Source organism: Cervus elaphus, chromosome X, assembly GCF_910594005.1.
Source record: "Cervus elaphus chromosome X, mCerEla1.1, whole genome shotgun sequence".
In the NCBI taxonomy this organism is placed as follows: Eukaryota; Metazoa; Chordata; class Mammalia; order Artiodactyla; family Cervidae; genus Cervus; species Cervus elaphus.
Genome location: NC_057848.1, coordinates 105,490,090 through 105,514,568, shown reverse-complemented (window position 1 = coordinate 105,514,568; position 24,479 = coordinate 105,490,090). Strand labels below are relative to the sequence as shown.

Genomic DNA, 24,479 nt, shown 5'->3' with positions numbered 1-24,479 from the left:
GGCGCCAACCTGCTCCGGATCCCATCACCGGCTGGCCCTGCGGCACCGCCTCCCGACTCTGGTCACGAAAGTTCCAGTCCGCTGGCTGCGTGCTGGACGTGACTGGCGGCAGCTGCACGTCCCACAAGCGCCCTCGCTGACTGACAGCGCCTCGGTGCAATGGCAGCCAGCGGGCGCCTTCGGGCCGCCTTCTAGAGCGGCCACTGGGCGCCGAGAGCCCGGCGCAGCGGCCGGAAAGGGGCGGGGCAGGAGGCGTGGCGACCGGGCCCGCGAGGTGCTAGGCATTTTCCACGCGTTCGGCCTCTGAGTCTGTCTCATTCTGTCGCTGTCGCTTCCCCTGGCCTCTCGCTGCAGCTGAATTGCCAAGATGTCGCTTTCTAACAAGCTGACTCTGGACAAGCTGGATGTGAAGGGGAAGCGGGTCGTCATGAGGTAATCCTTGGGGTTCTCCCGCAGCCTCTCCGGCCGGGGCCGACTTCTTTTCCTCCTGCCTCAAGTGACCTTTAGCCCCACTCTCGGCCCGTTGGGCTCTAGCCCAGCAGGGCGAGGCTGGCCACCATTGTGGCTGAGGTTTTGCCCGGGTTTAACGGTTTCTGACCTCATTTTCCCCAGCCCAGAAACTGAGCCGAAGTTGCCCTTTGCAGGGGTGGATCCTCCCAGGGAGGGTCAGATTGCGGGGATCCATTTTGCCCTCTTTTCTTGTTTCTGAAGGGCAGTTCCGTCTCCTCAGTTCTCAGTTGGCGAGGTGGGACCTGATGCTTAACGTGCAGATCCCTCGGCCTCCAGTGAAGGGACCTTGAAAGGTCATTTGGATAGTTTTCCTTCCTCCACCACCCTAGACCACCCCAGACCAATGATAAATGGCCCACATTTCTAAGGTCCCTGCCCAAAGGGACATCTTTCCCAGAGGATGTTGATTTCGTTGTTGAGGAGTAGAATCCACTAAAGCGTTGAGGGTAGGAGGGTGAGGTAGGGTGGGGCGCAGGGAAGGAGGCCCTGCAGAGCTTATGTAACAGGCCTCTGCCGCCCTGTCGTGTCTTTGGACTACGGTTTTGCAGCAGGATTGTGACACATTCTGGGTAATGGTAGAGCAGGGTGTGGCTGCTCATTCTTGATGTTCTCTAACCTCACTCCCAGAGGTGGCTAGAGAAGCAGGATATTAGAAGTGGGGAAGGCTTGCCACCTGCCTTGGGTCTCTTACTCCAAACATGTGGATCCCTGGCCACATGGCTTCTCCCTTGCTTGCCAGAATTACTAGTACTGATGTATGGAGTATTTACATTTCTCCTTTTTGTAACATGTGTACATTCGTGCATGCCAGGAGCTAATTGCAGGAATTCAGTTAGGTATGTAACTGACTTGACCTTGATAGGATCCAAGGGTGGTGCTTTTGCCAGCATAAGGGCTTGACAGCATTGGGTAGTCTTGTCCTTTTAGGGAAGTGGTTGATTGATGGGCGGGCATGTGAAAGATGTGATCCAACCCCTTTCCCAATTTCAGCTGGTTCAAGAGAGGGCAACTTTTCTATATTAATGGATTCAGAAAGCAGTAGGGGATCTCCCTTAAGGCTTAAACTAGGTAGGTGCTGTGAATTGGTGTACTCTGTGAATGCCCTAAAAGTTAATGTAGCTCTCCCCTTCCCTCTAATTTCATTATGGCCACTATTAGTTTACAAGTGGCCTTCTCTGTCCTGCTATGGCAATAATCAGAAGAACCCAATGGCTTATGGCCATGAAAAACACCTGGTGCCCCCTTTTGCTCAATCACCTAAATCCTTTGCAATCTGAACAGAGTAGGAATCACAGCCATCCTAGTATTAGATAATGGCCCTGTCTACCCCTCAGATGCTTTTAAGAAAGATGGATAGACCTTAAGAAAAACAGGACAAGTGGACAGTGGCGTGCAGCTAGATCTTGGCTACCTTCCTACAATTGCGGTCTGGGGCTTTATCTCCTCTCTTCCCAGGTTTGAGGAATTATCTGAGCTGGCTGAGGGTGAGACTGGAGGAGGTGCTTATCTTTTCTCCCTCTGGACCTAATTTGAAATATGTTTCTGCCTCAGGGCTCAAAGTTTCATTTTACACAGATTAACCGTAATCTTTGAAATGACTGGCTAGTCCTGTTTTGCTGTTGGAAAATGACCTATCCATGGTCACTGAACTAGCAAGTTGGTGGCAGAACCAGAACTAGAATTTGGGTCTCCTTGGCTACCATCCAGATCCTCTAAACTCTTGGATGTAGTGAATAAGGACAGGTTAAAATAGACCTTTTGTCAGCTGAAGGTTGCAGTCAATAAGTTCCCCCTGTAATCTGGATAAATTCTACTTATCTGATTTGAGGACAGGAAGTTGCTTTTTCCCCGGATTATTAATGTAGCTCTTGAACAGAGAGTCACATTCATTGTAGGATTGCTTTTTGCAAGAGTCTAGGTAGCCTTGCATCGTCAGCTCAAATTTCTTTTTAATTGCCTTTATGTAGCGGTTGCTGGCAGTGTTCCGGAAGTGGAGCCTCCAGCGTAGTGGCTGCTTCACTTGCCTCCTTTCTTTGTCTTGCAAAAGGGAGCTGTGATGTTTGGGCCCCTGCTTTGAACTGCAGAGGGAAATTTACTGATTTGTTGAGGGAACTTCCTGATAGCCAGAGATCTCTGACTGGATAATTACCAGGTTGTACCTCAGTTTTTTAGGATTCCATTTGACTTTATAGACCTTGAGTAAATTTCCTGTTTAATTTTGCCATGTCATTTCCTTTCTTCCTCTCATAGGTTGCCAGTCATACTCCTTTGCCGACTGGTGAAGCACTTCCCTTTTGCTTGCTCCCCCTCCTCCATTTTTTTAAAAACCTCACAGTTTTTCTCTAACCTGTTGTAACTTGTTAAGCAACAGCTACAAGTTGGTGTAGTGGAAGAAGAAGCAGGGAGGAAAAACAGCAGAGAAGAAAAAAAGTCTCTGAGAGAGCCAGTTAGTTATTAGTCGCTCAGTCGTGTCCGACTCTTTGCAACCATGTGGTCTCCCGCCAGGCTCCTCTGTCCATGGAATTTTCCAGGCAGGAATACTGGAGTGGGTTGCCATTTCCTGCTCCTGGGGATCTTCCTGACCCAGGGATTGAACCTGGGTCTCTTGCATTGCAGGCAGATTCTTTACTGTCTGAGCCACCAGGGAAGCCCTCTAAGAGAGCCATAATACCCCTATTTCCCGATTAGGGACAGTGAAGTAAGGGTGGGAATGGTTTCTTGGAGAGCTTTTAATGGAACTGGGCCTGAACTTCTGAGATTTCAGGTGATAGAGACTTGATATCCTTATTACAACTAAATTAATATTTTTAAGATTCATTCTGAAATAGTTATATGTTCACAGAACGTTGCAAAGATAATACAGAGAGGCCCTGTGTTCACCCAGTTTCCTTCATTGGATACATCTTACATAATTACAGTACAATATCAAGAGTAGGAAGAAAGTTGACATTTGCTATTTTATCACATGTGTAGATTTGTGTAACTCCCACCACTATGCAAGATACAAAACTAATTTTCTTTGAGCAGCACTAAGATCTCCCTATGTGTCATCCTTTAGCATCTTGGCCCCTCTCCCTCCATTCCTAAACCCCTGGTAACTACTAATCTGTCCTGCATTTCTATAATTTTATTTCAATATGCTATATAAGTGGGATCACACATGCCATTTTTTCACCCAGCATAATGCCCTCGAGATTTATCCATATTGTTGTATCAGTTGTTCATTCCTTGGATTGCTGAATAGTAGTCTGTGGTATGGGCTTCCTGGGTAGCTGAGCTGGTAAAGAATCCGCCTGCAATGCAAGAGACCCCGGGTCGATTCCTGGGAAGGTCCCCTGGAGAAAGGGATAGGCTACCCACTCCAGTATTCTTGGGCTTCCCTGGTAGCTCAGACAGTAAAGAGTCCGCCTGCAATGCCAGAGACCTGGGTTCAGTCCCTGGGTTGGGAAGATCCCCTGGAGGAGGGCATGGCAACCCACTCCAGTGTTCTTGCCTGGAGAATCCCATGGACAGAGGAGCCTGGCAGGCTGCAGTCCAGTGGGTTGCAAATAGTCAGACATGACTGAAGAGACTTAGCACATATGCTTAACCTTTTGAGGAATTTCCAGACTGTTTTCCAAAGCAGTTGCATCATTTTACATTCCTACGGGCGTATGAGTGATCAGTTTCTCTGCATCCTCACTAACGCTTGATGTCATTTTTTATTTCATCCATTATGATATGAGTGGTGTGTAGTGATACCTGACTTTGTTCCTGAGGCTGAGCTTAGGATTAAGAGAAGTAGAAAAGGAAGGGGTGCAGATTTTACACAGGATATGTGAAATATGTAGGCTAGAGCAGTTTCTGTGGTGGAGTCCTCAGAGAGGAGAAGCTAAAAGCAGAGCTGTTGTTAACAGTCTAAGAGATGATGGGGGAAGGTAATCCACAAGCAACGAGAAGAAAGTATAAGTCCTTTTCTCATCAGTAAGCTATGCCATGGCAGCATGGATAGATGAGATAGATTCTTGAGTGTTTCTAGAGAATTTCTTCTGTGTCATGGCTCTGGGATAGGGAGCAGCACTGAAGGGGTGGCTTGTGCTCGGCCGCTTGCTGTTAACCCTTTTGAATGTGGGCCTTCTTGGAGGCTGCAGAGGGTGGGGGAAAATGATCTATGGTAATGAGATACTCTATCCTCTTTGGAATGCTCTGAGCCTTGCTCAGGATATTTAAAGAAGATGCTTAGACTCAGAATCAAGTAGCCTGAAATTAAGTAGACTGTTTCTTTTTTCAGAGGCATACTGCTTTTATTTTTTAAGATTTTAAATAAAAATTTGAATATAGAATTAATCCTTCAACTCATCTTTGGAAAGGTTATTCTTCAGTGAAGTAGAGTACAGGCCTAGGGGACATAGGAAATTGGTGGTCTTCTTAGTTGGTTTAGGATTTTGTAATTGTCTGCCAAGCCTCAGCCTAAGAGAGGAAGGACTAGTGATGGAGTTTTATGGTCAGACACTGCAACAAGTCTTTTTGAATTAGTCATACCTTCACTGTTGTTCTTTAGTGCGTGCTGCTAGCTGTTTTTAGTAATGGTTGATGTGCCTTTTAGATCACAAAATCATGTTTTGGAGAAGTCCTCACATGAATAATAATAGTTACCACTTTTATGGCACTGTTTATCAGTTACTCTCCTAAACACTTTGCAGATCGCTAACTCATTTAATTCTTAAAATAACTGTGAAGTAGATACTATCATTCCCATTCTATAGATGAGAAAGAAATCAACTTAAAAAGGATCTTGGCAGGTGAAACCTTACAGATAACTAGCCCCCACACATCATTACCTTCTTAGGGGATTGAGGTTCCAATCTGTCTGAAAGAAGGGGGAAGGAATGACAAGTTCTTAAAAATGATAAAGCAGCAGGAAGTTGCACAAGAGAGGAAACTGCAGTAAATTGCTATCTTTTTTTCCCCTGCCCTGGCTGTGCCCTGTGGCTTTTGGGATCTTAGTTCCCCAACCAGGGATTGAACCTGGGCCCTTGGCAGTGGAAGCTCTGGACTGCCAGGGAATTCCCTGCCTGTGCTGTCTTGATCACTTCTCTTCTGATTGCCTGTTTGTTAGGTGGGCAGGGTCACATGTTCCATCCTCTCCTCTCAGGTTTTTTTTTTAATTAAGTTTTTTTTTTAAATTGAAGTATAGTTGATTTACAATATTGTGTTAGTTTCAGGTGTACAGCAAAATGTCCTATCAGGCTTTTAGAAAGAAGCTATCTTGTGGTTATTGACTGTGTTTTGCTTGAAGGATACTGTGTGAACTTGATCTTGGACACTGGGTTTCTTTCTGGTCCTGAGGTCCCAGACTTTCTCCAAAAAGAATGATACTCTCTTGATGTGTTTTATTTTTCCAGTTTTTTTTCTTTTGAGAAGTGTTTACTTCATTAGGACCCAGAAATATTACCAGAGAAATCAGAATCCAGATGTGTTCTTTATAACCTTACCCTTCAGGCTGCCACCATTATTAGATAGTAGCATGCTGGGCCCACATAGAAATCTTTTTAGATGGAACTAGTTTCAGCTTCCCAGGTCTTCAGGGCTTGTTCCTGTGATTTTTTATTTTTTAAAATTTCTCTCTTAAAAGGTGTGAGACACATACCTAAAAGGGCACAAATCAAAAGCTCAAAGAATTATCACAGAAAGAGCACATTTGTCACCAACATCAAGAAAGAGAACAATATCAGAACCCCTGACGCTCCCTCTGGTGTCCTGTCTAAGTCACTACTCCCACTCTCCTCCGCATGGCTAATCACTATCTTCTAATACTACTGATTATTTTTAACGTGACTTTTGAACTTCCACTTATTTAACTGGTTCACTAAAAGTGCCTCTCATAATCTTTGAGGGAATGATAATTTGATCGTGGCTCTGAACTTGACACTTTGTTTCTTTTTCAGAGTAGACTTCAATGTTCCTATGAAGAACAACCAGATAACAAACAACCAGAGGTAATGTCCCTGCTACACCCTGAGCTAGGTTTAAGATGTACCTGCGTCTGAATATATGTAATGAAATGATTTTCCATTCTGATTGTAGAACTATAGCAACTTAAGCTGCATGATCTTGGTTTTCAACCAACCCACCATCTGGTTTGCTTTCTTATGAGAATTTAGAAATTGAAAAAAAAATCATTTTAAGAAGGTGATTTTTTTCCTCCTCTTTTTTTAATTTGAAGAATTTGGGGTTATACATTTTTGAAGAATATCAAGGTTTAAGGTTACTTGGCTTTCCTGCAAAATGAAGAACTGTTCATGTAGTTTTACAAGCCCCTATTCTAGCTGGTTCCCATAAAATCAGTTTTTGAGAATTTTGATTTAAGGGAAAAAACTTCAGAAGTAATTCTTTCAGTCAGTTTAGGCTGCTCCACATGTCTTGGCTCCTAGATTCAGAAGCAGACATTTTAAGTGATAGTATTGTTCTTGCTTTTGATTAGATTCTAAAAGATTTTTATTTTAAATGAAGGGTTTGAGCTGGAAAGGTATGTTCTAATGATCTAGGCCTGTGCTGTCTAATAAAAATATAATAAAAGCCACATGTAATTTTAAGATTTTCTAGTTGCCACATTAAAAAGTAACAAACAGATTAACTTAATTTTAATTTATTTAATCCAGTAAGCCCCAAATAATCATTGTAGTATGTAATCAATTAAAAATTAATGAAAGGAACATTTAACTTTTTTGGTATTAAGTATTTGAGATCCAATACGTATTTTACTCTTAGACAACATACCAATCTGGCTAACCACATTTCCAGTATTCAGGAGGTCCCTGTGGCTAATGGCTACCATATTGGACAGTGTAGGTATAGACCTAGAACATTTTCAGATACTGGCGCCAGAATAGAGTCTGGCATTCTGTCAAGCACATCCCTCCTGCACCATAGTGGAAGGTCTTTGTACAAGGCATCTCTGACCCTTCTTGGCTTTTTCGTTATTTTCTGCAGCATACATAAAAGATTAGAAATATGCCTATCAAGGTATTTTATGAGTAGAAAGCAGAGAAACAAGTCTGAGTAGATCTTCATTTTCAGAAATCCGTGGAGTTGATAAATAAAATGAAGCATTAGAAATAATAGAACTTGGCTGTTAAGGGAAAACGCCGAAGATTAATTTGGTTTCATTGGGCAAATGTACCTGATGAAGGTTTCTTGTTTATTTGGTATAATTGAGTTTTTATATCTGCCAAATAGCATAAGATAGTTAGAAATATAACTTGGCTTTTTATTATTCCATTTTTTGCTGAAATGTCATCTTCTTAGACTTTCCCTGGCTACCCTCTCTAAAATCCCCTCCACCACTATTCTTCAGTCGTTCTTGTCCCTGTACCTTGCTTTATTTTCTCCATAGTTCTTCTCACTTCTGTGAGAGCAGAAATTATTTTATTTACTGTTGTATTCTCAGAATCTGATATAGTAGCTGCTACAGAAGTAGCATTCAATAAATACTTGTTGAGTAAATAAATAATTTTCTTTGTTAGGTTTAGTTTCTCAAATACTGCCAAGAATGGAAAGTTAGTATTGGGTTTGTAACAAAAATTTGAAGTGTTTAAAGAAGTTTAATACATTATTGGTTAAACTGTAATTTTATAAACACAATGTGTTATGTAAACCACATTCTATATAATGTATTTGTTTTCTCCTACATAAAAAGTGACTTAGAATTTTGTAATGGGTACTGAAATGTTTTTACAGTTTTCCCAAAATTTCTTTTAATGGTTTCAAGATTTGAGAATTTTATGTTTCTTTCAGAGTCAAACACTTAGGGTGTTTCAGGGGTCCCTAAAAGCACTCACATGTTTGGTGATTCACTAGAAAGATTCATTGCTAAAGTTTATTAAAGTGAAAGGATGCATGACAGGATCAGCAAGCGGAAAAGACACAGGCAGTATCTGGAGAAATCCATGCTTAGGTTTCCATGCGTGCTCTCTCCCTCTCATGATACCAAGTGCGCTCCTTTCTCCTGCAGTGAAAATGCAGTAATTGTGTGTGATATCTCTGCCCAGAAAAGTCCTTCAGAGACTCAACTGGGAGTCTTTTTACTGGGAGTCTTACTGGGAGCTGATCACATAGGTACCCTCTGCCCAGCAGCTACCAAAATTCCTTACTCCTAGAGGGAAGCAGGTGTTGAATATAAACCTGTTTGTACAGACGGTCTAGGAACTGTGAACAGACTTTGTCAGGGAACTGAAGGACCACCTCAAAAGCCAAGTTCCCAGATACCAGCCAAGGGCCAACCTTGCAAGCAGGTCCTTCTGAAGACAGCAGTTTCAGTCCTGCTATATTAATTTTATTCTGCACAAGGTGCAAAACATGATGAGATTGTCTAACCCTAGGTGGAGGGTTGACATCCTAATTAACTTCTGCCCCTGCACATGAACCTGAGGACCATCACTGAGTTGCTGACAGTAGATTTGAAGGAATTTGGAGGAGAAAGGAGGCTTTATATTTTATGAGGCCATGAATAAAATAGTTCTCACTAATTCTTAGGAGTAGCCTTGCTCTACTTGCTGTTTCTTCTTGGTTGCAGGATCAAGGCTGCTGTTCCAAGCATCAAATACTGCTTGGACAATGGAGCCAAGTCAGTTGTTCTTATGAGCCACCTGGGCCGGCCTGATGGTGTCCCCATGCCTGATAAGTACTCCTTGCAGCCAGTTGCTGTAGAACTCAAATCTCTGCTGGGCAAGTATGTTTCAGGTTCTGGTCAACTCTGTGACAGGAGATGTTGTCAAGTATGTTGTTGCTGATTCTTAACTTTCAGACTGTTCAAGTGTTTCTGTGTCATACTCTCTCCAGGGATGTTTTGTTCTTGAAGGACTGTGTGGGCCCAGATGTGGAGAAGGCTTGTGCTGACCCAGCTGCTGGGTCTGTCATCCTGCTGGAGAACCTTCGTTTTCATGTGGAGGAAGAAGGGAAGGGAAAAGATGCTTCTGGGAACAAGGTAGGACCTGTGATTTGACAATAGTAGGGGTGAGGAGGCCTGAGTATATGAGACTGTGATTGAAGAATAGAAGCAGCTCATGTTTATTTTGATACCTTTTTATTGAAAGACAGCATACATATAGAAATGCACAAATGCACAGCTTGATGAATTATCACAAAGTAAGCACACCTGTGTAACCAACACCGCGGTCAGAGAAGAAGATATTGCCAGCCCTGGAAGCCCTCCTCATCATGCTCAAGTGGTTTTTGAAATACCTTGGAAAGATGTGAACACCATTTGGGTGTAAGAGTATTTGGTGAACATGCTGCTTCTAATTGTCCCTTTGTTACACACCTGGCCTTTGATATATGAAGATGTATTTTTCTAATAGTACGTGATAATATCCTATCAGAATGTAGGCTGTCGTTCCCAAGTGCCGAGAGCAGACATTCACAGGTGGTTGTGGGGAGTGAGTATCCATGATATACCAGGTGTTCCTCCAGCAGAGCCAGTTTTAGATTGTTTTGTCAAGGCTAGAACAGTTTTTATAAGCAGCAGGCCCTAGTGTGTTATGGAAGAATAATATGTATTCTTATTTAGAAGGGGAATTAACTTAAAGCTTGAGCTTGGTACTTTTAAGACAGTAAATTAAATTTAATATCACTGGGGTTTTCTTATAAAAGAATCATGTGACCAGAAAAAGTGCTTTCCTAATTCAAGTGGAAAGGGACTATTTGGAACATTTGATTGAATTAGGTAGATGATGGTCATGATAATATTACCTTGGGTTTAAGGCATTTTTCTTAAGTGTAAAGGATCTTTCTTTGAATTTCTTAAGGAATGACAGGTATCATCATTTTTTTTTTCAAAGCCTAGGTCTCAGAAAGGCAGTTATTTGACTAAAGTTAGAGGTAGTAGTACTGTTGCTGGGCTTTATATATAGCTCAGTCCATCAATAAGCAAACTTTATGTAAAGCGTCAGACAATAAATATTTTAGGCTTTGTGGGTCAGATGGTCAGTCACAACCTTATATGGTCTGTGTTGGAACTATTCAACTCTGCCATTGTTGTACAAAAGCAACCATAGGGGTAAAAAACAAAAATTTTAAAAGACAACCATAGATACCCACAAAATAGATTACCGTGACCTGACAACCAGGATTTAAATATTAAATGATAGAGCTGGCTCTTTTGAGGATGATTTCGAATTTGCCTATTCGTAGAAAGGAAGCTGGGTTTCTCATATGGCTCAGTGGTAAAGAACTCACCTGCCAATGCAGGAGCCTCGGGTTCGATCCCTGGGTGGGGAAGATCCCCTGGAGGAGGGCATGGCAATCTATCTACTCCAGTATTCTTGCCTGGGAAATCCCATGAACAGAGGAGCCTGGTGGGCTGCAGTCCATATGGTCATAAAGAATTGGATACAACTGGGCACTAATGCAGAAGGGAATCAGAAAGCACCCTTTGTACTTTCCACTCTTAATGTCTTTAGTATCTTGGGGAAGAAGATTCTCTGAGGCTAGCATCTCAATCTCCTGTTGTGCTTCTGACATTTCTTAAGGTCATCAGAGTGCCTGCTTTCAAGCAGTTTCTTTTATTAGCACTGCAGGCTCAGGTCTTGCCTTATCTTGCCTTTGGCATGGTCTTGCTACAGTAGTAGGAGTTAAATGCTGACCTAAAATTTGGTGCCCTTTTAGACTGAAACTCAAGCTGTTCAACTCTTGGGCTTAGAAATGGCAGGAGGCAAGTTGAGGCAAAACCTTATATACAGTAAGTGATGAACCAACTGTGCTAGTCTATGTCTTTGTGGGTAGTTTACTTTACATTTAGTGTCCAGTGGCTTTTCATGCTTGAAATTTTTGGAGCCAGCCATAAGTTCAAAGTGAATAAAAAACGAAGTGAGGCATGAAATTTTTCCTTTATGCAGAGTACCTGCATTATCTTTTAGGAGCATTCTCTTCCTTCTGGTTCCTGGCAGATAAAAAATGAGAAATAGGTTCTGATTATTATTAATTTTTTCCCCTGCCCCTGATTATTATTAATTTTTATAATACCTTTTTCATAGATAGCTTTTAATTTGTGTCATTTTCCCACAAACAGTTCTTAAGTAGAGAAGTTATCTTCCCCTTTTAATAGATAGGAAAGGATAGAGAAAAACTTGACAAAGGTTACACAGTAAATTAGCGTCAGACGTGGGTGTAGAACTCAGGGCTCCTGCCATTTGGGCAGTGTTTTCATGACTACACATCTTGCAGTCACCGGTGGCAGATAATATTCCATTCTAAAGAGATTATGGGGGCTCTACACTTTAGTTTTAGCATTAGTGCCGCTGTATTCTTTGGGCCACTAGAGGAAAGCCCCTGTTCTTTGTGACAGCCTCCTTCACTTCAATATATAGGAGAATGGGAGTGGACAGTGACTAAACATCTGCTTTGACACTTCTCTGCCATATCCCCCTCATCTGGCTTTCTATGCATCTTTGCTTTGTTTCCTACTGAAGACTCATTGTTTATCCTGCTGTCCTGCTTTCTTTCCCCTATGAAAAGGGTGGTATCCCTGGATAGTGAGCCGACATTCAAAGCCATATGTTTTACATCAACTTTTTGTCCCTCTATCTTTTTTGTAGAAATGTATTGTTTTCTCAGATGCCTAACTTCCAGGGAAAGCTATATGAATTACCTCCTTTTGATATATACAGTATTTCTGAGGTGCTTTTCCGTTGTCAGGTTTCCATCTGCCTTCTCTGTCCCAGCTTGCCCTTGTTGCTTTCATGAGAAATATGTATGAGAGCTTTTTTCCGTTTGCAGAAAGGTCTTGGCAGCTAGCAGCTTGACTCAAGTATAGTCCTAAATTTTACATGGAGAATATGTTAAAATGAAGCAGTGAGTCAAAGAGAGAGAAGGATAATTTGTATTTTGTCCTAGGAGCTGGAGAGAGACCAGTGGGATGTGATTAGAGGTTAAGCTGTGATTCAGGTATCTTAGGCTTGCAATTTGAGGGAAGGCAAAGGAGAGCAGACACATGTAGAAATGAGCAAAAGATCTGGAATATTTGGAAGAAAGAACAGATCCTGTTGCTAGTTTTAAAAATTGCTATCCTGCCAACTCAGGGTCTTTAGATATGTTGAAGAGGACTCTTGGTATGAAATGCTTTTACAGTTGTCTTTGGAGTTATCAATATCGCTTATGTTCTCCTCCCCGCCCCTTTTTTGTTTTTCTCTTCAGGTTAAAGCTGAACCAACCAAAATAGAAGCCTTCCGAGCTTCACTTTCTAAGCTAGGGGATGTTTATGTCAACGATGCTTTTGGCACTGCTCACCGAGCCCACAGGTACTAAAAGTTTTTTGTTCATTGTCAAACTGAGAGCACTATTTCTCTGTTTACTTAAGTAGCCAAAGCTCTGGAATGGTTTTGGAAATTTCTGTGTTGTATTGTGATCTTTTTGGATTCTATTTCTCATTGGAGCTACAAATAAAACTGTGGTTCTTGTTGAGTATCCCTGATCTAAAGATGAAATAAAAATAAAAAATGTTGAGGATTGTGGAACTTTTTGTTGAGCTTTAGGAAGATTTTGCTCTGTCTTACTTTGGATATTTCATAGAGAGCTCTCCCTTTGTGATTGCTATGGGAGCAGTGTCTTAGGCTATCAGTAGGAAGCAAACTGAGGAATCCTTCCCTGTTGTCATCACCTGGCTGATAATTTATTGTGGTTAAACCCTTGGTCTGAAGACTGTTAATTGGGTATCTTAAATTCTACTTAAGGTAGTTGCTTCTCACTTGTTCTCCTTTATCCTGCATTTTAAGCCAAAAACCTTATCTTGTACCTAAGTGTTTTGTTGTAGTTTGGGAATGAAAACCATGGTGTCCTGGTGTCTCAAAAGTGAAAGTATTTCAGTGATAAGGAGATGGCCTCTAGAATTGGGAGAATTGCTAAGGATTGACTAAAATTTGAATGTCTCTGTTCCTTTCTAGCTCCATGGTAGGAGTAAATCTGCCAAAGAAGGCTGGAGGTTTTTTGATGAAGAAGGAGCTGAACTACTTTGCCAAGGCCTTGGAGAGCCCCGAGCGACCCTTCCTGGCCATCCTGGGCGGGTACAGAGAACTCTTCAAGATCATACTTTTAAGTAGTGTTTTTTACCTGGTTCAGTTCAGTTCAGTTTAGTTGCTCAGTTGTGTCTGACTCTTTGCAACCCCATGGACTGCAGCATGCCAGGCCTCCCTGTCCATCACAAACTCCCAGAGTGTACCCAAACTCATGTCCATTGAGTCGGTGATGCCAACCAACCATCTTATCCTTTGTCATCCCCTTCTCCGCCTGCCCTCAGTCTTTCCCAGCATCAGGGTCTTTTCAAATGAGTTAGCTTTTCGCATCAGGTGGCCAAAGTATTGGAGTTTCAGCTTCAAAATCAGTCCTTCCAGTGAACACCAAGGACTGATCTCCTTTAGGATGGACTGGTTGGATCTCCTCGCATTCCAAGGGACTCTCAGGAGTCTTCTTCAACATCACAGTTCAAAAGCATCAATTTTTCGGTGCTCAGCTTTCTTTTTTTTTTTTTCAGCTTTCTTTACAGTCCAACACTCACAACCATACCTGACTATTGGAAAACCCATAGCCTTGACTAGACGGACCTTTGTTGGCAAAGTAATGTCTCTGCTTTTTAATATGCTATCTAGGTTGGTCATAACTTTCCTTCCAAGGAGCAAGCAACATTTAATTTCATGGCTGCAGTCACCATCTGCAGTGATTTTGGAGCCCCAAAAAATAAAGTCAGCCACTGTTTCCACTGTTTCCCCATCTATTTCCCATGAAGTGATGGGACCAGATGCCATGATCTTAGTTTTCTGAATGTTGAGCTTTAAGCCAACTTTTTCACTCTCCTCTTTCACTCTCATCAAAAGGCTCTTTATTTCTTCACTTTCTGCCATAAGGATGGTGTCATCTGCATATTTGAGGTTATTGATATTTCTCCTGGCAGTCTTGATTCCAGCTTGTGCTTCTTCCAGCCCAGCGTTTCTCATGATGTACTCTGCATATAAGTTAAATAAGCAGGGTGACAATATATAGCCTTGACGTACTTCTTTTCCTATTTGGAACCAGTCTATTGTTTCATGTCCAGTTCTAACTGTTGCTTCCTGACCCCGCATTCAGTTTTCTCAAGAGGCAGGACAGGTGGTCTGGTAGTTCCATCTCTTTTAGACTTTCCCACAGTTTGTTGTGATCCACACAGTCAAAGGCTTTGGCATAGTCAATAAAGCAGAAATAGATGTAATTTGGAACTCTCTTGCTTTTTCGATGACCCAGCAGATGTTGGCAATTTGATCTCTGGTTCCTCTGCCTTTTCTAAAACCAGCTTGAACATCTGGAAGTTCATGGTTCACATATTGCTGAAGCCTGGCTTGGAGAATTTTGAGCATTACTTTGCTAGTGTGTGAGATGAGTGCAATTGTGTGGTAGTTTTGAGCATTCTTTGGCATGCCTTTCTTTGGGATTGGAATGAAAACTGACCTTTTCCAGTCCTGTGGCCACTGCTGAGTTTTCCAAATTTGCTGACATATTGAGTGCAGCACTTTCACAGCATCATCTTTTAGGATTTGAAATAGCTCAACTGGAATTCCATCACATCCACTAGCTTTGTTCAGTGATGCTTCCTAAGGCCCACTTGACTTCACATTCCAGGATGTCTGGCTCTAGGTGAGTGATCACACCATCGTGATTCTCTGAGTCATGAAGATCTTTCTTGTACACTTCTTCTGTGTATTCTTGCCATCTCTTTTCAATATCTTCTGCTTCTGTTAGGTCCATACCATTTTTGTCCTTTATTGAGCACATCTTTGCATGAAATGTTCCCTTGGTATCTCTAATTTTCTTGAAGAGATCTCTAGTTTTTCCGATTCTATTCTTTTTCTCTATTTCTTTGCACTGATCACTGAGGAAAGCTTTCTTATCTCTCCTTGCTGTTCTTTGGAACTCTGCATTCAAAGGGTATATCTTTCCTTTTCTCCTTTGCTTTTTGCTTCTCTTCTTTTCACAGATATGTGGCTCCTCAGACAGCCATTTTGCTTTTTTGCATTTCTTCTTCTTGGGGATGGTCTCGATCCCTGTCTTCTGTACAGTGATACGGACCTCTGTCCATAGTTCATCAGGCACTCTGTCTGTCAAATCTAGTCCCTTAAATCTATTTCTCACTTTCACTGTATAATCATAAGGGATTTGATTTAGGTCATACCTGAATGGTCTAGTGGTTTTCCCCACTTTCTTCAATATCTGAGCCTACCTGGTAGTAGGCCATAACTTGGGCTTCCTTGATGGCTCAGTGGTAAAGAATCTGCCTGCAGTGCAGGAGCTGCAGGAGACGTGGGTTCAATTCCTGGGTCAGGAAGATCCCCTGGAGGACAGAATGGGTTACCCACTCCAGAATTCTTACCTGGGAAATCCATGGACTGGCGGGCTACAGTCCATAAGGTCACAAAGTGTCAGACACAACTGAAGTGACTGAGCACAAGCATGAGGCCATAAATTGGGTGGTTTATTGTCATTAGCACAATCAAACTGGGTGACAGGAAAATTTAATAAAGGTAGTATCTGCAAAGGTGTGGGTGGGGTTTAGGGAAACACAAAAGGGAAAGTACAGTCATCTGAGGAAGCCATCATCACCATCCTTAGACCTGAAGGGCAAAAGGGAAGTGATGGTTACCAGAATCCAGAGAGGGTAGTTGTGTGGAGATGGCCCTCTGATGAGAACTGTGTATAGCCTTTGGTTAAGGGATGGAGGATAGTCATCTAGCAGGGAAAGAGCCAGGGAAATAGATACTCTGATCTCATTTTAATGTCCTATTGCTGTATCCCTCTTACCCACAATGGGCTGCCCCCCAGCTAGACGTCAGAGGGCAAAGGACCTCCTTGATGCAGTCTATGCAGGTCAGCCTCCTGGGACAGAGAACAGGGCTAGAAAAGATAGAAAATGGTTCTGTAGGGAAGAAATTGGAAAGATCCACTATTGCCCACTATTACTTATCTAACAATTTTTGAAGCACTTGAGCCTTTCAGATATGAAAACCTCCTTATATGTGTTGAATATATCATTTTGAACTCATTTTTTCAGATCTCATACCTTTTTATATTTTTTCCTATGGGGAAAAGTACTCTGAATAGTGATATGCCACTGGCTTAGTTAAAAGTAGAAATTTCAAAAGTGCAGGTCAAGAGACTAGGAGGATACATTTTAGGTGATAAAGTAGGGACAGAGACCTGGGACTTCTTGGATAAGATCTTGTCACTTGGCATGACTATCTAGATAGCAGACTCTTTATGGCTAGATACTCCTTACCCTTTTATGAGCAGGGTTTTTTTTTTTTTCCCCATGGGACTGAACACACTCAGCATTTCCCTATGAAAGCTGACTCTGGAGTTGGGTGTCAATTTCAGGTAGCAGAGTTGCTCTCCAGGCTTCATGAGCCCAGTTTTAGGGGCCTAAAAATAGTTAAGGTAGGTACTTGTATCTGTCTCCTGGAAACATTGCCACTCTTGTGCACCGGATTATAAAGGTCGGCCTCTGATCTTTGCTTCTCTGGAGACTGGGACTTGAGTTTTGTTCTCAATCCTTCCCTAGACCTGGAATATGGGAGTGAGTGCCACCTAGTCTTATGATTAGGTTTTGGACTCTGCCTAAAATTGCTATTTGGGGGAAGTTTACACGGAGGGTTTTTTTTTTTTTGCCACCTTTCTTTCAATTAGTGTTCCTGAGAACATTAACAATATAGGGGAAGATTTTACATTTTATTAAAAAAATTATTCGGTTGGGAATTCCCTGGTGGTCCAGTGGTTAGGACTCCTCGCTTTCACTGCCCAGATTCTACTCCTGGTAAGGGAGCTAAGATTCCACAAGCCGTGCAGTGTGGCCAAAAAAAGAAAAAACCCCAAAACTTTGTTGTGGAAACACTCAAACATTATAGAAGTTGAAAGAATAGTATAATAAACTCACAGGTACCTATTACCCTGTTCTAATAATTACTGGCATTTTTGCCAATCCAGTTTCATCTGTCCTCTAATCCTTATTTTGTCAGGAGTATTTGAAAGCAAGCCTTAGATATCATATAATTTCATTTCTGATACTTCTGTATACATCTCATAACTTGAGATTTCTTTTAAATAACCACCTGTTACACCTAGCAAAATTTAATAGTCTTACTATTAATACTGTCATCTAATACCCAGTCTGTGTTCAGAATTTCTCCATCATTTCAGAAATGCCTTTTACAGGCAGTTTGTTTGAATCAGGATCCAGATGAAGTCTATGCATTGTATTTGGTCATTCAGTTCAGTTCAGTTGCTCAGTCATGTCCGACTCTTTGCGACCCATGAATCGCAGCACGCCAGGCCTCCCTGTCCATCACCAACTCCCGGAGTTCACTCAAACTCATGCCCATCGAGTTGGTGATGCCATCCAGCCATCTCATCCTCTGTCATCCCCTTCTCCTCCTGCCCCCAATCTCTCCCAGCATCAGGATCTTTTCCAATGAGTCAGCTCTTTGCATCAGGTGGCCAAAGTATTGGAGTTTCAGCTTCAAAATCAGTCCTTCCAGTGAACACCCAGGACTGATCTCCTTTAGGATGGACTGGTTGGATCTCCTTGCATGCAAGGGGCTCTCAAGAGTCTTCTCCAACACCACAGTTCAAAAGCATTAATTGTTTGGTGCTCAGCTTTCTTTACAGTCCAACTCTCACATCCATATATGACCACAGGAAAAACCATAGCCTTGACTAGATGGACCTTTGTTGGCAATGTAATGTCTCTGCTCTTTAATATGCTATCTAGGTTGGTCATAACTTTCCTTCCAAGGAGTAAGCATCTTTTAATTTCATGGCTGCAATCACCATCTGCAGTGATTTTGGAGCCCAAAAAAATAAAGTCAGCCATTGTTTCCCCATCTATTTCCCATGAAGTGATGGGACCAGATGCCATGATCTTAGTTTTCTGAATGTTGAGCTTTAAGCCAACTTTTTCACTTTCCTCTTTCACTTTCATCAAGAGGCTTTTTAGTTCCTCCTCACTTTCTGTCATAAGGATGGTGTCATCTGCATATCTGAGGTTATTGATATTTCTCCCAGCAATCTTGAGTCCAGCTTGTGCTTCTTCCAGCCCAGCGTTTCTCATGATGTACTCTGCATATAAGTTAAATAAGCAGGGTGACAATATACAGTCTTGACGTACTTCTTTTCCTATTGTTCAATGTCCAGTTCTAACTGTTGCTTCCTGACCTGCATACAAGTTTCTCAAGAGGCAGATTAGGTGGTCTGGTATTCCCATCTCTTTCAAAATTTTCCATAATTTATTGTGATCCACACAGTCAAAGGCTTTGGCATTGTCAATGAAGCAGAAATAGATTATTTTATTAGTTCCCTGTTATTATTTTCATTCTATTGATTTGTTGAAGAAGCAGGGCATTTGATGTATAGAACATCCCATGTTCTTTAGATGTTGAATCTCTTTTCATCCTTTCTCTTTCCCACTCTGTGTATGTGTATGTTAATATTTTATTTATTTATTTAGGCTGTGCCAGGTCTTAGCTGTGGCATGTGGGATCTAGTTCCGTGACCAGGGATCGAACCTGGGCCCCCTGCATTAAGAGCACAGAGTTTTATCCACTGGACTACCTGGGAAGTCCCGTACTCAGTGTTTTTTAAGATTTTTTTTTTTGATGTGGACCATTTTTATTTATTTACTTATTTATTTGTTTTAAAATATGGAACGCTTCACAAATTTGCGTGTCATCCATGCGCAGGGGCCATGCTAATCTTCTCTGTATCATTCCAATTTTAGTATATGTGCTGCCGAAGCAAGCACTGATGTGGACCATTTTTAAAGTCATTGAATTTATTACACCATTGCTTCTGTTTTACATTCTGTTTTTTTTGGTAATGGGGCATGTGGGATATTAGATTCCTGACCAGGGATCCTGACCCACACCCCCTGCATTGGAAGGCAAAGTCTTAGGCACTGGACTACCAGGGAGGCCCCACAACCAATGTGTTGAATCAAGTGGTCCAATAGAATAATGCATGCCATAAAGCAAATATTCCAGAAACTAAACATGGACCTAAGAGTGTGAATATCTTGTCTATTTTTGCTCAGTATATATTTGTTTGGTATGTAATTTGATACCTGCTTTAGGGTTAGGACAGTTCTCAGCTTAGGGATCCCACAATTAGCAGCCTTTCTCAAGTATAATTACCAATCTTGACCTTTGATTTTGGGGGATAAAAAGGGACAAAACAGATCTGTTTGGAATTTGTGATTTCTTTAGATGATTGCAAGTCTTCTAAGCCCTTCTTGGCCAAGAGACACACCTTAAAAAGATTTCTTAGTAATGGATTGGCTTTTTGGTGTTGGAGAAACATAGGGCAAAGCTAGCCAGTACCTTTTTAAAAATATTTTTTTAATGTTTAATTGGATGATAATTGCTTAACAGTGTTGGTTTCTGCTGTACAACAACATGTATCAGCTATAAGTATACATATATCCCCTCCCTCTTGAGACTTCCTCCCACGCCCCCATCCCACCCCTATAGGTCTTCATAGAGCACCAGGCTGAGAGCTAGTACTTTTGTCACTTTGTGGGACATTTCTCTGTTCCTGTCCCTTGATATAAAACTTCAGGCTTTGTGTAACACCAGTTCTTTAGTCCTTTGTTCTTTTGGTGATGATTCTTGCTTTCCCTTCCAGAGCTAAAGTTGCAGACAAGATCCAGTTGATCAATAATATGCTGGACAAAGTCAATGAAATGATTATCGGTGGTGGAATGGCCTTTACCTTCCTTAAGGTGCTCAACAACATGGAGGTAGGAAACCGATGCCAAGTAGATGTGAAATAGCTCTCCATGAGAAATAGGTTATGTAAATTTAAAACGGAAATTAGCTTATGGCATGAGCCCTAAAAACTCCCATTTTTATTTATTTTGCAAGTTGTTTTTCTTTTGTCTTAGAACTATTCCTTTATATTGTATTGTATTTCATACTGTCTGCTTTGTGAGGTAAACACATTCTTAGAATATAGGCTGATCTTCATCATCTTGACTTCCCTATATAGATTGGCACTTCTCTGTTTGATGAAGAGGGATCCAAGATTGTCAAAGACCTGATGTCCAAAGCTGACAAGAATGGCGTGAAGATTACTTTGCCTGTTGACTTTGTCACTGCTGATAAGTTTGATGAGAATGCCAAGACTGGCCAAGCCACTGTGGCCTCTGGCATACCTGCTGGCTGGATGGTGAGTCACTTGGGTGGTTGGTAGTATGAGTGAACAAATACATTTTGGTATCATTCATTCAACCAATAAAAAATTAAAAGAAGTTCTCCAAATATTGCAGTGAGCCCTTCCTTCAGGGAGAATCCATGGCGTAAAAGCAGGGATATCAGATTGCTGCTAAGACTTTTCATTTGAAAAGTGAGGGCAAAAATGCTTTTTGTTTCTTCATCTATTTAATGTTTATTAAGTACTTAACCGATTGCTGTGGATGATGCTATGTACTTTCATAGTTTGGGCTGTTCTGTTGGATTATGTTGGACTAAATATTATTTCTGCCTAGAAACCTGTATAAGAATTTTTTTGTATATGAAAACATTAAGGTAGTACAATTATTACAAGCAGGGAAAAATCTATGTGTGTATTAAGGACTTATTTAAATAGTTGATTATAGTACTCTCCATTTGTTATTGTTCTAATATCTGTACAAAATTGTTAATGTTGACCTACTACTTTGCTTAGTCACTGTCCTTCTGTTAGGCATGTGGCTTTAAGTGTGGTTCCAAGAACAGCAGCATCATTTTGAAGCTTGTTAAAAACTGTAAATTCCTACCCCCTTCTCCCAACCTGCTGAAGCAGAAACTCTGGGAGTAGGGCCCAGGAATTTGTGCATTAACAAGCCATCCTGGTGATTCTGATGCACCACAAGGTTTGAGAACCACTGATCTAGTTTAGTGTTTTTCAACCTCGGCACTATTGACATCTCAGGTAGTTTTAGTTATGGAGGGCTGTTGTGGCATTGTAGGATGTTTAAGGAATCTTTGCCCACTAGATACCAAGTAGCAACCCCCTACCACCTCTAAATCATGACAGCCAAAAATGTTGAGATATTACCATATGTTCCCTAGGGAGGGGTGGAATTGACCCTAGTTGAAAACCACTGAGCTAGTTACAATCATAAAATAATGTGGCTAAAAATGTTTTTATCAAATAACTTTTGAGGTTTTCCCTTAGACTTGATCTTCCATAAAGGATATGAGCAAGTTTGTAAATTTAAAGAATGAAATGTCTCTTGTATCTTTTAGTTCTAAAAGACACTCTGGTATTCAGCCTTGAGTTCTGGTCTTGGTGGAGGTATGGTATTTGCTCCTCTAAGTAGCTTTTCTTGGTAGCTCATCCTCTGTTTTTAAATCTGCCCCTTAGGGCTTGGATTGTGGTCCTGAGAGCAGTAAGAAGTATGCTGAGGCTGTTGCTCGGGCTAAGCAGATCGTGTGGAATGGACCTGTGGGTGTATTTGAATGGGAAGCTTTTGCCCGAGGAACCAAAGCCCTTATGGATGAGGTGGTGAAAGCCACTTCCAGGGGCTGCATCACCATCATAGGTAAAGGGTCCTGTACAAAGCTAATGCCATGTGAGCTGGCAGAAGATCAGAGGAAAGTAGAGGGGAAATAGTTAACTTTTCCTAGGTTCCTTGGTGCCGGGTGGATCTTGAAACTTAAGTGGGTATATGATTCATGGAGAAACCTGTAAATGAGATGGAGTTGGGGATTTATCAGCTACCTTTTGGGCTTGAGAGCACAGTGCCTTATAATTTTGGTGCCAGTCTTTTTTCTCTTCTCTCCTTCCCCCTTTTTATTTGGTTTTCATTCAACAGGTGGTGGAGACACTGCTACTTGTTGCGCCAAATGGAACACGGAGGATAAAGTCAGTCATGTGAGCACTGGGGGTGGTGCCAGTTTAGAGCTCCTGGAAGGTGAGGATCTTTAATGTTTTTGGCTTATTTGGGGGGAATGACAGGGTTTATGCAGTAAGAGTTAAGTAGAATGGAGTGGAGACAGTAGGTTGTAGTGTTGTCATTAGAAGTCATGGGCAGTACAAATGGAGGAACTTCAAGTAAAGCTCCTGGGTTCCATTTGATGTGGGGAGGGCCAGATGGGAAGATCTTTATTCTCAAAGAGGTTACACACTAGTACACCTGGGGCCCAAAATGTAGAAGTTACTTAACTCCTGGCCATATATCCTAGATAAGAACTGCTATGTTATTGGGAAGATAGGAGGGAACAGATCTGGCTTAGTGGATCTTATAGTAATGCTGACCGTGTATGTGTGTGTGTTCTCTCAAAAACAGGTAAAGTCCTTCCTGGAGTGGATGCTCTCAGCAGTGTTTAGTACTTTTCTGCCTTCTGGTTCCTGTGCATAGCCCCTAAGTCAACATAGCATTGTCTGCATCTCCACTTGGCATTAGCTAATGTCTTCCCCCGTGTCAATAATCAGCTAGTGGCCAAGAGATGTAGTGCCAGGAACCCTTAACAGTTGCAGAACATCTCAGCTCATCTTTGCTGTACCTGGGAATTGCCTACATTCTTCAAGATCCCATTTGAGTTTCTTAGAGACTAAACCGTTGTGCATTCTAGAGTACATATATTTATATTATGCCTGTTAAAGAAAGTGGGCTGTGTTAGCTTAGTTCTCTTTCTGAAGTAGCTTATTCTGATTAGCTTTGTCATTGTTTCACCACTCAGCATGGAAACAAGATGAAATTCCAATTATTGGTATGGAGGGAGATGAAGTTGGTGATATATTAAATAAATAAAAAGATCCATTGAAACTGGATTTTTTTCCTGTCATATTTTGTTATTTAGGATGAGAACAGAATCTTGAGGAAGGGATCAGGTAGTCTATGTCCATATTTCTAAGTAACATGCTTAAACTGTTGACGTCTCGATTTCCTAAACAAGGTATCTGTTAATTACATACATGGGGAGATTAGCTCCCTTATAGCCTCTGTTCCATATATACTTCCCCTATTTGATTCTCCCAGTATCAGTTCAGTTTAGTCACTAAGTCTTGTCTGACTCTTTGCAACCCCATGAACCGCAGCATGCCAGGCCTCCCTGTCCATCACCAACTCCCGGAGTCCACCCAAACCCATGTCCATCGAGTCAGTGATGTCATCCAACCATCTCATCCTCTGTCTTCCCCTTCTCCTGCCCTCAATCTTTCCCAGCATCAGGGTCTTTTCAAATGAGTCAGCTCTTCACATCAGGTGGCCAAAGTATTGGCGTTTCAGCTTCAACATCAGTCCTTCCAGTGAACACCCAGGACTGATCTCCTTTAGAATGGACTGGTTGGATCTCCTTGCAGTCCAAGGGACTCTCAAGGGTCTTCTCGAACACCACAGTTCTGTCAGAATTTGAGATTTAATTAATAGAGCCTACATTGTGATTATAACTACAATTCACAGCTGAATTATGCCATGATTATATTTCCTTATATACCTTTTTTCTTCGGAGTTAAAAAAGTTTTAAAAATTGGTGTCTTTTTTTCTGTCAGTCTATCACTGATTCATTCCCAACATGCTCAAATTTACCAGTTGGTTCTTTTTTTCTTTTGGCCGCACTGTGTGGCATGTGGAACTTCCTAAGCAGGGATCAAACATGGGTCCCCTGCAGCCAGGAGCATGGTCTTAACTGCTGGACCACTGGGGTAAGTCCCAGTTGGTTCATTATTAGAGATGTCCCTTCTGGAGTCCTTTGTGTTCCTGTTCCAGTTTGTCCTGGATACCCCCTAGATTGACTGTACAGCTGTTGCCCTGGGGTTTCTTCTTTCCAGAGGAAATCTCTCTGGGGTAACTCTTGGGGATTCCTTTAAACTCCTGTGTTGGGCCTTCCCTTTCCTGGATCTCTTCCCCTCCCCACCCTTTCTTCTTTTACTCTTCCTTTTGTGAAACACAAGATTCCACTAGCTTTATGAGAAATTGAGTGCCTAGGAGGCAAAATTTT

General features: G+C 41.7%; 1 protein-coding gene and 1 non-coding gene across 2 annotated transcripts; one reads left to right on the top strand and one right to left on the bottom strand.

Annotated features, from left to right (window-relative positions):
• The first annotated feature begins 253 nt into the window (after positions 1 to 253).
• On the top strand, positions 254 to 23,310 carry PGK1 (phosphoglycerate kinase 1). The gene is made up of 11 exons (XM_043896274.1): positions 254 to 432; positions 6,438 to 6,488; positions 9,065 to 9,220; positions 9,331 to 9,475; positions 12,682 to 12,785; positions 13,428 to 13,547; positions 20,179 to 20,293; positions 20,542 to 20,721; positions 21,901 to 22,078; positions 22,352 to 22,450; positions 22,826 to 23,310. Exons 1-11 carry the CDS (start codon positions 368 to 370, stop codon positions 22,864 to 22,866), a joined length of 1,254 nt encoding a protein of 417 aa, XP_043752209.1. The 5' UTR covers positions 254 to 367; the 3' UTR covers positions 22,867 to 23,310.
• Positions 19,194 to 19,300, bottom strand: LOC122690983. The gene has a single exon (XR_006340234.1). It is a non-coding gene; the product is annotated as a U6 spliceosomal RNA (small nuclear RNA).
• Positions 23,311 to 24,479: the final 1,169 nt, after the last annotated feature.

What these genes read in the sequence shown, in the direction of transcription:
- PGK1 (XM_043896274.1), top strand. Translation starts at nt 368, where the DNA reads ATGTCGCTTTCTAACAAGCTGACTCTGGACAAGCTGGATGTGAAGGGG. An exon ending in CTCAAATCTCTGCTGGGCAA is followed by an intron (nt 9,221 to 9,330) that starts GTATGTTTCAGG and finishes TACTCTCTCCAG; the next exon opens with GGATGTTTTGTTCTTGAAGG. An exon ending in ACTGCTCACCGAGCCCACAG is followed by an intron (nt 12,786 to 13,427) that starts GTACTAAAAGTT and finishes GTTCCTTTCTAG; the next exon opens with CTCCATGGTAGGAGTAAATC.